The sequence below is a fragment of the Corvus hawaiiensis genome, chromosome 12, assembly GCF_020740725.1.
Source record: "Corvus hawaiiensis isolate bCorHaw1 chromosome 12, bCorHaw1.pri.cur, whole genome shotgun sequence".
NCBI classification, from domain to species: domain Eukaryota; kingdom Metazoa; phylum Chordata; class Aves; order Passeriformes; family Corvidae; genus Corvus; species Corvus hawaiiensis.
Window position 1 is genome coordinate 8,834,213 of NC_063224.1, and position 12,867 is coordinate 8,847,079.

A 12,867-nucleotide genomic window follows, 5' to 3' on the forward strand; every position below is an offset into this window, starting at 1 on the left:
GTTTTGAATTGCCAAGTAGGCTGAAATAACTACTGAAGGTTGATTTTATTTTTTAATTTTTTTTTTCTTTTCTGTACAATTCAGGTAATTTTGCTGTGACTCTTTATTTTATTTAAGCCTGATGTCATTAAGTTTAACATGCCAAACTCATTTAGGGCTGTATTTGCTTTTTTTTAGGTTCCCTTGTGACATCACTGTATTGTCTACTGTTATCTAGATGTAGGGCCTTAGGATCATGCATTATTCTGTGCTGCAGCACAAGGCACGGTGCACATTGGTACTGTACTTGGGTTTCATCAGCTGATGTTGCTTCTTTTTAAAAGCCTTTCACACATGCTAGAATTGACACAGGAAGACTTCCTTATTTTTAGCACAATGTGTATGTGGTGTATTTTACTGAACTCTGAGTAGTTGGTAAATATGAGGAGGACTGAAACCAGTGCTTGCTCTTTGTTGAAGTCGCTCATTTATTGGGATAAAATATAGTGTTTCTCAGGAGTAGGAAGGTGTGTGCTCATTTAACTAATTGAAATGTGCTGTAAGATCCTCCCTGTCTGGCAGCATGCCACTTCCTTTGTGATACAAAGGTAAGCTGACTAGAAAGACCCCTAGTTTAACTGCAAGCAGTAAGAATTCTAACTAAATCCTGGTGCACGCCAGTTTATAAAATGAGAACACAGCTTAAATTTATTCCATCCAGTACAGTAGGCAAAAGTTAAAGCACTCACTTGATTAAAATGAATTCTTGGAAAGGAAGCAGTAGAAGCTGTTAAATGGAGTCTTATGTTACCAGCTGGTTTGGATGTTCTTCTAAGAATACATATAGAAACTTCCTGGATCAGTATTTTCATTGTGCAGGCACATGTGTAAGAGCTTGCAAATTCATAGCATGTGTTTTGCTTTTATTCCAGGTGTACTTGAAGGCACCTATGATTCTCAATGGTGTCTGTGTAATCTGGAAAGGCTGGATAGATCTACAGAGACTGGATGGTATGGGCTGCCTGGAATTTGATGAAGAGAGAGCACAGGTAAGACAGTCTGCCCTTGGCTACTGTGCCATACATGTTTGTTCTTCTGGAGGGAAGCACAGTTTTTGCCTTCATTTTGAGTATAAACTCCAAATAAAACTCACAGTACAGAAGTTCAGAAACGTGTTTGTAGCTAAACACTAGTTTAGCTACATTAGGTCAAAATATAGGGGCAGGAATCATTTGTAATTTACAACTTTGAGTGATTTTGCACTGTTACTATGCTACAGAATAATAAAGCATTTAAAAAACTATGCCTGTAACTTGTAGCAATAGAACTGGAAAGTCTATTTTAGCTGTTTATTTTAGGGTGGTTGAGGGGTTTTTGGTAGCTTTTTGTTTTATTACATATGAGTGAGAATGAATAGAGTTTTTTATTTGTCCTTTGGCACTGATGGACTCTGCTCTGTTAAGGTATGGCAGCTTTCAAGAACTCACTTCCTATCTACCTACTTCCTACCAGCAAAATTACTGTCCAGCCCCTGAGTCTTTGGACAAGAGCAAAGTCAACACAAAGGAAATGCCTTTCAAAGTGGATATCACAGAGAAAAGGTTCACTTGCACAGCTGTAGGGTTCTTTAATTTAGTCAGACTTGAGATATGTCTTTGCTTTTGAGATGTAGTTTGGTAACAAATCCACTTAATTAATATTAAAAGCTGCTGCACCTGGTTTGTTTGAGCTTCTGTGCAGATCACCTGCCTCTGTACTGGAGAGTAAATTGGATGTAGTAACATCAGTTACCAGAGTTATGACTTACAATCTATATTTTGTGACAAACTCAGCAGTTCATTTCTGTAGTGAATAGTTGAACTGGTTTGTGTGACAGTGGTGATTGTCTTTGTTATACCCTGTGTGTGTCATACATTTGGGTGATTTTTGCAAAAACTTAACATTCACACAAACTGTTTTACCAAAGTACCTTGACATTCCCTTTGCCCTGTGAGGGTTTGCTCCTGGCAGTTGTGCACTGGAACTGATATAAAGAAGGAGGCACTTTCTATTTCCACTGTTTGCCTCATTCTGAGCCCTCACTTCCTTGGAGTTTCCCTTTTAGTCCTTCTGCAGCCACCATTGGTCACTATGTAACAAATAGAAACCCTTTGATTCCTCCAAAGTACCAAGAACACACTCTGTTGTGCTTTGCCTCTCCCTAACTTAAGAAACTAATTTGCACATAATGAGGTGATGTTAATGTGACTGTGTTCTTGATTAAGTAGAAACACTTTGTGTCAAAGTGTCTTTGAAGCAGTCACAGCCCTGCACACTTCGATCATGGTGCCTAGAAAGAGAGAAAAGTCCTGCCACCCTTTGTCAATCCATGAGAAAAGCCACAGACCGAAGCTTTTACTTGAAATCCGCTCTTTGCTGTGCATTCGCTACTTGCAAAACTGTGTCAGTGACTTGAACAAGCTCAGTTCCAGCTGCAGCAGAGTCACTGCTGTGGACTCCATGGATTAGGAGGCCTTCAGGCTGTACTGCCTTACACGGCCAGGACAAGTGTAGAGCCCTGAGGAATGTGCAAGATAAATTCCAAGGTTCTTTATCTGTAGTTATTAAGTTTGATACATAATGCTAAGTCACAGGACTTCTGAACTGAGAGCAGGCTGATGGGAACATGCCTTCAAGAGGAGACAGTGTCACTCTCTCCAAAACTGGAGAGTGTCTGAAGAAAATGGGTACCCTTCCAAAAAGGAGAGGGGTCAGATGACCTGTGGGTTTGATTTTTCTCTTCTTAATTTCCCAATAAATGTTTTTGCAAGTGCTTGGATTATTTTAGTTTCCCAATGTGTGTATGCTGTCTCAACAACACTTAACAATTCCCTTCTGTTGTCTTCAGAAAATGTTTGTGCACTGAAGTTGTGATTTACCCTTTTTGTGTGTGAGGGGATGTGTGTATGCTCTCAGGTGTCAGTGCTTTCCTGAGTTGTGAGTACAAGGTGCTGAGCTGGAGGTATAGCACTGTGTGGATCTACAGAGATGTTTGCACTCAGTTACAGGTGTATAACTTGTTTATAGTTTATGATTCTTGGCGACTGTGAGGTCATCATTGGTCATTCTATTTGCTACAGTAGTAGTACTTAAGGGTACCCAGTGTCATAAGGAATGGTACAGACACAGGAGTAGCTGCACCCTTATATGTGTTAGTATTGTAAACATTCAGGCAATCTTTTACACTCATCAGTTTCCTTTTTCCTGTATCTGTCACTCTGCTTCCTTGTTTAAAGCTGTTGTAATGTTGGTAGTGGCAGTTGACCGAACTGCTGACTTTGATCCTAAAATAACACTGATGTCAGAGGGGGCTTAAGTGCCTCAGACGGTATTGCCTGTGTACCCACTGTCCTTTGTAAGAGCTCCAGCCGCTCTTCACACCCCCCTCACTTTTGGAAGCTTGTCTTATGCAAATATAGTGCTCTTGCATTTTCCTGTCTCTTACCAATTTGTACTAATGCTGGGATCAGATAAAATTTTTCTTTGCTGTCATACTTTGGAAAATATACTACCCTTCACCAGGTAACCAAATATTTTAGGTAGAGAATGCACATGTGCTAACATTGAAGTATTTTAATTGTACCTGTTAAGCTAGTGGTTTTTCTACTTAATCCACAGCCTATCCATGTCTTGCTACTAAGCAGTCTTTTTGTTACTGAAAGCCTTGATTCCACTGCTTGCTCCGACTTTGATGGACCAGCACACACAAAGCTGTACATACGTGCTTAAATATCTTCCCCCTTTGGGGCTGAAATTTCCTTGGATTTGATATTTGAGTGTCCTTAAGAGGCTGTTTCTGTCTTCAGTACTTTTGCACCCCTTCCATAGTAGGGCATTTTGCTATCTCACCAAGTCTTTTCCTACTGGGCTGCTGTGAGGATTCATGTATAAGTGTGGGTGTTTGTAAGCTTCTCTTTTAAAAAGTTTTTTTTGAATTTATTTTCTGGACTGGGAAGTTTGTTTTTGTTCTGTTTTCACTGATTTTTTTTCCCATAAATTTCTAATTTAGTTTCTTTTGGTTATGACCATTCCTTTAAAATATTCTGTCTGAGGCTGTATGTCAACCTTTTATTTCATGACCACTCTAAATGATGGTAAAATGCAAAAACCTTTGATAAAAAAGAATCTGCTTCTATTTAAGCTTGTTTCTTAAAAAAAGGTAATAAAGACATACATATCTTTTGTAAACTAGAACTAAGGCAGCTTTTCTGGAGTCATCTGGGAAACAAGCTTATCTGTTTTCTCTTTAACCTTCTGCATTATTAAGAACAAACTTACTTTCTGCTCTCTGATCCTGGCTTCTATGCCTTGTATGAACATTAAAATGGCTGTAAAGGGCCGAATTCTGCTCTTAAAAATAATAGATGGTGGTAAAATATTATCTTGTTGGCAGCTTTAAACATTGCATACACGTCCCCAGAAAGCGATGGCAAAAGGCAGAGTGTGGGATTGGCAGCTGTTTGTATTTCCCTGCCTTGGGCCACGAGGGAGCCCCTTCACATCATTTCACAGAGCAGCTCCAGGGCCCACGATTGTGCCCTCGGCAAAAAAGGCAATTTAACATTTTCTCAGGCTGGGGATACTTTATCTTAAATTGAAAAATTTATGCACTTAGTCCCCAGGTATATTAAAACTTAGTTGTTCTCTCTATGTGTTTATGTCCTCTAACAGTCAAGGTCAGCTTTTTAAAAATCATCAGCTTTAAAATAACATTTGCATGTATGTGGGAATTGTAAGCAGAGTTAGTAGTAGTTATAGTTGAAGAGCTAGAAGGAGGGAGAACCAATATAGTTGATCCCTTCCTGGATTGTGCAACCTCTTCAGACATGACTCTTCCATTCTGAAAATTTTAAAATTCTGACAGGGAACAGAAAATGTGTTAAAAGACACTTAATTTAAAACATTTTCTAGTAGAAAATATGGTTTGAAGGTGGTTTTTTTTTGAGTGTTAGTTTATTAAGTCTGTTCCTGTGCATAAGCCATTGTTGCAAATAAGCAAAAGGGCTGTTGAAAACCTGCAGGTTTCTGCTCCATTGTATGGGAATGTGTGCAAATTGGTGGAGGAATAATTTCTGCTTTGCATCTTCCTAGGCATCTAAATTTAAATAATATAAATGATACACAAGTATTAAGAATGTTCATACTGATGCACCTGCAGCAGCTTTTAATAAAATGAAGGATTTATTTGGTTTGTAACTTTGATAATGCTTTATTTTAAATGCCAGAGAATTAAATTATCATTGTTTGTATAGTGATGCTAGTGGGCTCTGTCTAGCTATACCTGTGAATACTGTCTTCAAAATGACTTTCGTAAGGAGAATAAAATATATTCCCTTTTACATATAACTTCTGAGAATTCCTAGCCTTAAAAAAAAAAGCAGCATTTAAACTTTGGAACAGCAGCTCTCCTTTGAAAATGTATTTTAGTAGTAGCTGCATTCCAGCTTTGGTTATCTCTACTGCTGTAGTGAAGGTGAGTAATATTTCATTAACCTGTATTGACATTTGCTGGAACTCGTCTGTGTTCTAGCAGGTTCTGCAGGACATACTTGACTTTGCTGCCAAGGGATACTTAATATTCAAAAGAAATGTGATTTGGTGGAAATGAGGGTCACCTTTTGTGTCACTCTGTGTCATCTGCTTTGGTAGCAGGAGGATGCATTGGCACAACAAGCCTTTGAAGAGGCTCGACGAAGAACTCGTGAATTCGAGGATAGAGACAGGTCTCATCGGGAGGAAATGGAGGTGAGGGTTTCACAGCTGCTGTCAGTAACTGGTTAGTACTTTCCCAAAACTTCAGATTGTTTCTGTTTATTTGTCTGTTTGTACAATATTGTGTATTTTCTGTTTGTTCAGTGCTGTTATATAAAAATTGCAAAATGCATTGTTTTTTACTCTTGTAAAACAGATTTCAAGTTTTTAAAGTTTTGATAAGAATTCTCTGATCCTGTATTTTCTTCCTTTCTGTAGATGGTCTTTTCTGCAAGTTCTTAAGCTGTAAAGACATATTTATTCACAGAGTTACCATTTCTCTCTGAAATGATACTTTAATAGCAGAGAGGAATCTTTTGCCTCGTGCATTTCTCATGAACACAGGAAAGGCTTTGGGAGCTGCAGGGGCACAATTTTGGAGCTTGTTATCCTGTATTGAGGGAAAAATTACCAGCCAATTTAATCAGATGCCACAGTCTGCTTTCTTGTACAGGCTAGTTTTATTGTCTTCTCACCTTTTTCTTACAGGTGGGAAGTCTCACTCCTTCTTTTCACTGGTTTAGTTTCCCCGTCTTGTTCTTTGCTTCTTCAGGGCCCCACAGTCTTGAATCTTGTTCTTTCTTGATGAAAGCAGAAATTACTGGGATTGAGAAAAGAAGAGCCAGGAAAGGGAATGGAAACCATCTGCTCTGAGATGTCAGAAAGGCAAGAGCTGTAAGAGGACGAGTAATAATACATAAGGGGAGTTGGCAAGTTAAGGCAGGCTGCAGGTCAGGAGAGAATAGAGAGAACACAGAAATGCTTTGAATTTCTTTCCCTTACTAATGCTGTTTCTTACTTCCTGCTTCAGCAGTACAGCCTGACTTAAGTATAATCAAATATGATCAGTCTGCTGGTTCTACGGTTTTTAGAAAATTTGATTATTGTTATTGCTAAGCTACTTTTCTTTTGGCATGCTTTCTGGTAATTGGGATGATCAGACAGACTTTCTTCTCTTCCAACGACAATTGGAAGACACTGAGCATGGGAATGAGAGGGAGCAGATAGGCACAGAGGATAATATCTCTCACTTTGAAGTGGCTGGAGTATGTCTCCTTGCAAACGCTGCTGCAGCCAGGTCAGATGTCAGCTGTAACAAAGGTAAAATCCTTGCCTTGGAGGCCTTGCTACCACTGTATTCTTGGAGCAACAGCTAGATTACCTGAATAATTCTGTCACAGCATAGCTAGAATCTACTTGTAAATTCAGTTCAGAAGGAAGGTAGAATTAGCTTTAAGCTGTTAATGAAGACATGTGCCAGCCTTCTTTAGTTTTAACAAGACAGTAGGACTTTAGGTACAGCCTTATGTGTTTGACTTCAATGTACTTAAAACTTTTCTTGTTTTATTCTCCTTACACTGTGCCTGTCATCCCCACTCCTCTCATTACAGAGAAGCTGTGTGCATGCTGAAGGTTAAAAAAGAATGAGGCTTCCTGAAATAACTTTTGGTGCTCTAAGAGACTTAATTTTTCCACCAAGTGTAGAACACACTTACTTGCAGCTAGACTGTGCAAAAACACTCTTTCAATTAACAGTGAGATTGAGGTAATATTGAGCATCTGGAGCTTTGTGACAGACATCAAAACTCATGACACTGAGACACAAAAAACAACATCCTTGGCTGTCTGCAGGAGCTGGATTCAATAACTTCTGAAAAGACTCTTGCTTTTAATAAGGCAGAAGGCAGTTGCTGTTAAGTGATGTCCTTATTAGCCGCTAGTACCCATTTTCTCTTGAAACAACAATAGTTGTTGTCCCAGGTCTAAAGCACTGGTGTAGATCACCCACAGAAAGGAAGAAAAGGAAAAATTACTGACTTGAAATATGTTTAAGCAGAATAAAAAGTATTATCAAAAGTTATTTCAATTTGTGATGACAAATACAAATCTTTAATAATTGCAATACATTGTTTTGCATACTTTCCTATTTATTTTACTGTGTATGTTTAATATGTCTAACCAAGAGATTTTTTCCTCCAGTACTTGTAGGTCTATAATTGGTTTTTACATTTCAGTTTTCATTCCTGTGTTTGGGATAAGATGTCCTGAACATATATCTAGAATGTTTACAGACAAGCTTTTGTAGTCTTGATCTTAGGACTGCACAAAAATTAGGATCTTTTGGGATGAGATGGAAGAGAGCAGAAATAGACTTACAATGCATTCCTAACGAGGAATCAGGTTTCCAAATCATTCATTGTCACCCTTACTTTCAATCTAATGCAGCATTTGGGCAGAATCAAATGAACTTTAATCAGTGAGCCCTTGGTATTTGTGATCATTGTAGCAAGTTCTCAATAGAAAGTGATGCATAAAAGTGCATTCCCATGTTTGTTGTATTTGTGGCCTGTATTGAATTTTCCGATGCTGACATGCTCAGTCAGCTTGGAAATACAGTTTGTCAGTGGCACCCTTCTGATGATTGCATTGCTGACAGCTGCAGAAACCTTAATCCAGGCTGCCTTGTGTTCTGTTTCTGTAATTTCAATAGGGCCAACAGCATCTTTGGTTTCACTACAGAGATGGTACTTGAACGCTTTTTTATAGAAAAGGCCAGTTCTAAGCGTGCTGAGTGAATTATGTATGTTATGCTACACACAAATTAAGATATTTCCTCATGGTCTTTTTAATATGATTTCTATACAGCTTTCATCATTACTAGAGCTTTAGATTTTTCTTTTCTGCCATGCTTGGCACGGACAGTAAAACTCAGAATTGGCAGATGTGGAACAGGATCTCATCAGTGTTAATGATGGTTTTGAGAATTGCAACACTGTAGAAAATCAGGATTTTTCTGACAGTAGAATTACAGCTGAAATGCCTTTAATAGGGACCAGATTCTGCTTCAGTGGGGGAGGGAAGGGGAATCCTGCAATATTCCACCCACTCCTACCCAAAACAGAGGCGCCAGCTCTTTGGAAATATTTATCCATCCAAAGCCTGGCAGCATATGAAAATGATCAGATTCAATTCTTTATTTATATAGCATTCTGGGTAAAAAAGATTCCCTATTCTAAGTTTTTCTATAGACTTAAAATAAAGTCTGTAGACTTAAAACTCCTCACATAGGAGTGATCAGTGATAAGTTGTTGAAAACAACATGTTAAAGTGGCTTGTGTGTGGCAGTTGGATTTTAGAATGGTGACACCTTGCAAGGGGAAAAAAATGGAGAGTGCAGTAACAATTTAGAAATTATCACTTTACTAATTTTCATTTTTAAGTATCCTAAAAAACCCCATAGCAGTTAAAAAAATCAACAAAAAAAGAGCAAAAACCCCCCTTCAGGGTGTTGTCAGGTTTGTTTGCCATCATTTTCATCATATAGAATCCCTTCAATTCTACTTTAGTACACCAAATCTTTATTTTAATGAACATATTCTTTGCATCTGAGGGCATCTGAGGAAGGTTGTGCTTGAATTTTCAAAGATGATTGTGTTTTTGTGCAATTACAGCACTCACTCCTCTGATGTAAATAGGGTGTGAGTGGATTTAGGAATTTTCATTGAAGTTTTTAAGCACCTCTGAGTTGAACTGAATTCTGTTACATTTTTAACATAGTTTGTTTTGAATACAAGATGCTTTTGAGTTTTTATATCAACTTGTGTAGCTCGGTTACATCAGATACCGCAAATCCAGCCCCACTGTCCAGGATTCTTTTGTTTCAAAGATGCTTTTGAAGTCAGTGAGTGTTCATAGTGCCTTCAAAATTAATAATGTATTCCATGGCTTTTACGAAAATGTTGGAATGCTGAGACAGCGAATGTTTTATAATACACATGAAGAAAGACCTTATCCCCAGTGAAAGATTATTATTAAAAAAAAAATGAGGTGTATGAACTTGAAGTATTTATTCGTTCCCCTTTGCCAAACTAGAAGAGTGAGGAGACTAAAGGGGTTTTGGTGAGGCAGATGTTTAATTTTCACTATCTTTATCTCCTTGTGTCGTGGTTGAGAGAGCCAGTACGAGTGTCTCTGGTGTGGTTTCACTATGAATGACCAGAGTTCAGTGTCAGGATAAGAAGCATTCTGCAGAAATGACTGTGAAGTTGCTGCCTAGACGTGGATTTCCAGTAAAAACTTTTGCTTGTTTTTCAGTCTTCTGGCATAGTAGCATGATGCAAAAATGTGTTACACTGTCCAGAACGGCTTGGAGAGATTTAAACAGCCCCTAGTTGGTGAAATTAGCACCTACTGGAAGTAATGGCCCGTGTTCAGTGTGGAAAAGCCGCAAGCAGGTGCCTCCTGCCAGCTCTTTGCTGGAGCAGATGGTACAAACTGGTGGATTTTCAAGGGCTGGGTAAAGAGAAGAGGCCCTCTGGTGTGTTGCTGTGTGCAGGTGGGGGTATTTTGTGAAGGTTTGTTTTGTACAGATGAACTGTAATTTCAGGCTTGCAGTGATCTGTTTCAGTGCACAGTTTGTCCGGCTGTGTTCCTCTGGAGCTTGGCTAAGGATGTCCCAATGGCTTTACTTGGGGATGGCTTGGATCTGTTCTCAGTCTTCCAATGTAATTTCTTCAACCAGTATTTTTGAAATGTCATGTTTTTCTACTTTGTGTTCATTTCCTATGTTACTGCCATGCTCTTTATTTTAGCAACACTATGAGTAAAGAGACAGAGTGGTTTGCTCTCCCTGAAACAGTCTAGTCTAGCAATCTGTCTGTTTGTGGTCTTGTGCTAAATATAAATTACATTAATGGCTAAGCAGAGCCATTTTGGGAAACTGCATGAAATTCCCATTTTAAAAACCTTCATTTTGCTGAAAAAAAACCCCTGTTTTGGAACTTTTGTTTCTTCCAGAAGCAATCCCTCTCAATACAAAGCACCAAAAACCCCCGCCAACCCCACCTTTTAAAAAGTGCTGGAGTCAAAATTTGCCTACATTTTAAATACTGTGTCCTGCCCTAGGTTTTTACATATTCTCGTTGTTTGTTGGGAATTACCAGTTAAAAGGGGCAAGATACGTTTCATTTAATTGTGCTGAAGTTGGGAACTCTTAAAAAACAAACAGGATTTTGTTACACAAATGTAAACAGTTTACAGTTGAAAGAAAATAAAGTAGTAAGACTGACTTTCATGTTCTTCCCAAGGTTCTAGACAGTGAAATTATTCTCCTTTTCTTAATTTTTTCTAAGATGAAACTCCTAGTATAAATAAATGGTCTAACTAATTATATTTTCTCAAGTATAACTGGCTTCAGAAGAAAGTATAGTATTACAATAAGTGTTTGGGAGCTTTTTTGTTTTTAATTTTGGCTTGGGTTTTTAAAATTTTTTTTTTCTCATCAGACTCTGATTTTAAGTGGTTTTTTTCTTATTAATCTGAAATTAATTTAATTAGTGCTTATTGTATGTACTCTCCAAACTGACAATGATAGAAAAATTGTATAACCTTTAACACAGCTTTTTGGATATGAAAGAAACCCACGCCGTTAATTTTTCATGTGCAGTGGGTAGCGTAGTCTTGATATATGCTTGTGTATGACCATAAATAATTTGTTTAGGTGCAGGATGGATACAACATAACTTAGAGGCATTAGAGTGGGAGTGTATTGCCTCAAAAGCTTCTGCAGTACGAGTAGGCCAGTTAAGTTATGACTGGTTTGCTTCACAAGAACTTAAATAGTTGGTGGTTGTGCAAAAGTGCTACGGAATGCATAGATCAGAAAAAAAATGTGTGCTGTACAGAATCAATGCTGACTGTAGGATGGAGAAGATCAATCTTGCAAATCAGGGAATACTGTAATATAAGCGTCTTCTTTCAGTCAATGAAGGTTAGAAAGGGGCTGAGCAACAGAGGAATACTGTCTGGAGGCAATCAATATTAATTATAAATTTATAACCTTTAGACCAGCCTTCAAACAATACTTTCTAAAAAGGAGCACTTCAAGCTTTTTTTCCCTTGGAAAATAAGTTTTAATATGAAAGTAAAAATTTCAGTGTCTACTCAAAGCTCTTCAGAGCTACCTATTTTTGCTGTGCTTTTTCCTTCCTTGGCTTGCGGTGACCTTGATCCAGTTACCAGTTTGGGGCAGCAGAATCATTACCTTCATAATTGCTTTTAAACAAAGATGCAACCATTGCAAAGATTTCAGGTGAGGGGGTGCATGGGGGTTAGGAAGCAGATGTGCTGCTTGGCCTGGTCATGCTCTGGAGCTCTCTTGCAGCCCATGGGAGAGCAGGCTCTGCAGGTGACACGATTCATGTGTATTTTCTGTAGAACACGGTTTCTAGGAAGTAGATAGGAGTTTGAAATTGAAGTCCTGATGGAGGCAGGTGCTAAGTCACTCTTATCAATGGCCTTTGTCAGGAAAATTTTTTATTTTGACTTTCAGTGAGCTTGAAAGACAATCAGAATGGAAGTAGGAATAAAAAAGAGCATTGGGTATAGAATTCATGGCATTAATAGTGCTACAGTTACTTCAGTCTAGCAGCCAGATCTCTTGCCAAGTTTGAGAGACTGTTTTCCATTATTTGCATAATTTAAGTGCTGCTTGACATTATAATTAAGAAAGATCAAGGCTACTTCTTCCCAGGTTCAGTGAAAAGGAGAGCTGATAGCAAAATGGATGTTATGGGCAGCAAACAAAGCAACTCCAGAGACTGGATCCAGGCCATGAAGTCTAATGCTGATAGCTATGCCTGCTAGGAATGTGGTAAAGATCATATCCCCTCTGTCTGCCAGTGGCTCATAGATGCAGTATGTAGTGGTGCTGCTGTGGCTGACATTCTGGGAAGTGAAGATTGAGAGTCTCTGTGCAAGGCCCCCAGAGACCAGAAAGCACATGGGCTGCTTCATCAAGCTGTGACCAAAGAAGTTCTATTATATATAAGCTGACATTCTCATTATGCTGTAGGGCCCCAGTTTTCCTGATTCTAATTCTGAGAAGGCTGAGTTTCTCCTGCCCTTCTATTGAATAAGGTGACAGGAAGCAGGGCCAGCATTTTGAACCATGTTCAAATGTGTATGGGAGAGGCTGTTATTAATCAGCAACTTAAAGAGTTTTCAGTTCATTGCTTTTCTTGCTGTGGGTCTGCCTCAGATAACAGGACTAAGGGAAGGTGTGCTTGATTGTAACTAGTCATTTTTCTGAGTATTGCT

General features: G+C 38.6%; 1 protein-coding gene across 3 annotated transcripts in view; it reads left to right on the forward strand.

The window, feature by feature from the left end:
• CBFB (core-binding factor subunit beta) overlaps nucleotides 1-12,867 on the forward strand; it is a 39,628-nt gene that overhangs the window by 19,058 nt on the left and 7,703 nt on the right. For 2 of the 3 annotated variants that reach the window (XM_048316678.1, XM_048316681.1), the window contains 2 exons: nucleotides 912-1,028; nucleotides 5,668-5,763. In XM_048316678.1, the coding sequence (XP_048172635.1) occupies nucleotides 912-1,028; nucleotides 5,668-5,763 (213 nt within the window). Of the gene's footprint in view, nucleotides 1-911; nucleotides 1,029-5,667; nucleotides 5,795-12,867 lie in introns of all 3 variants that reach the window. The other variant, XM_048316679.1, reaches the window with a different exon arrangement.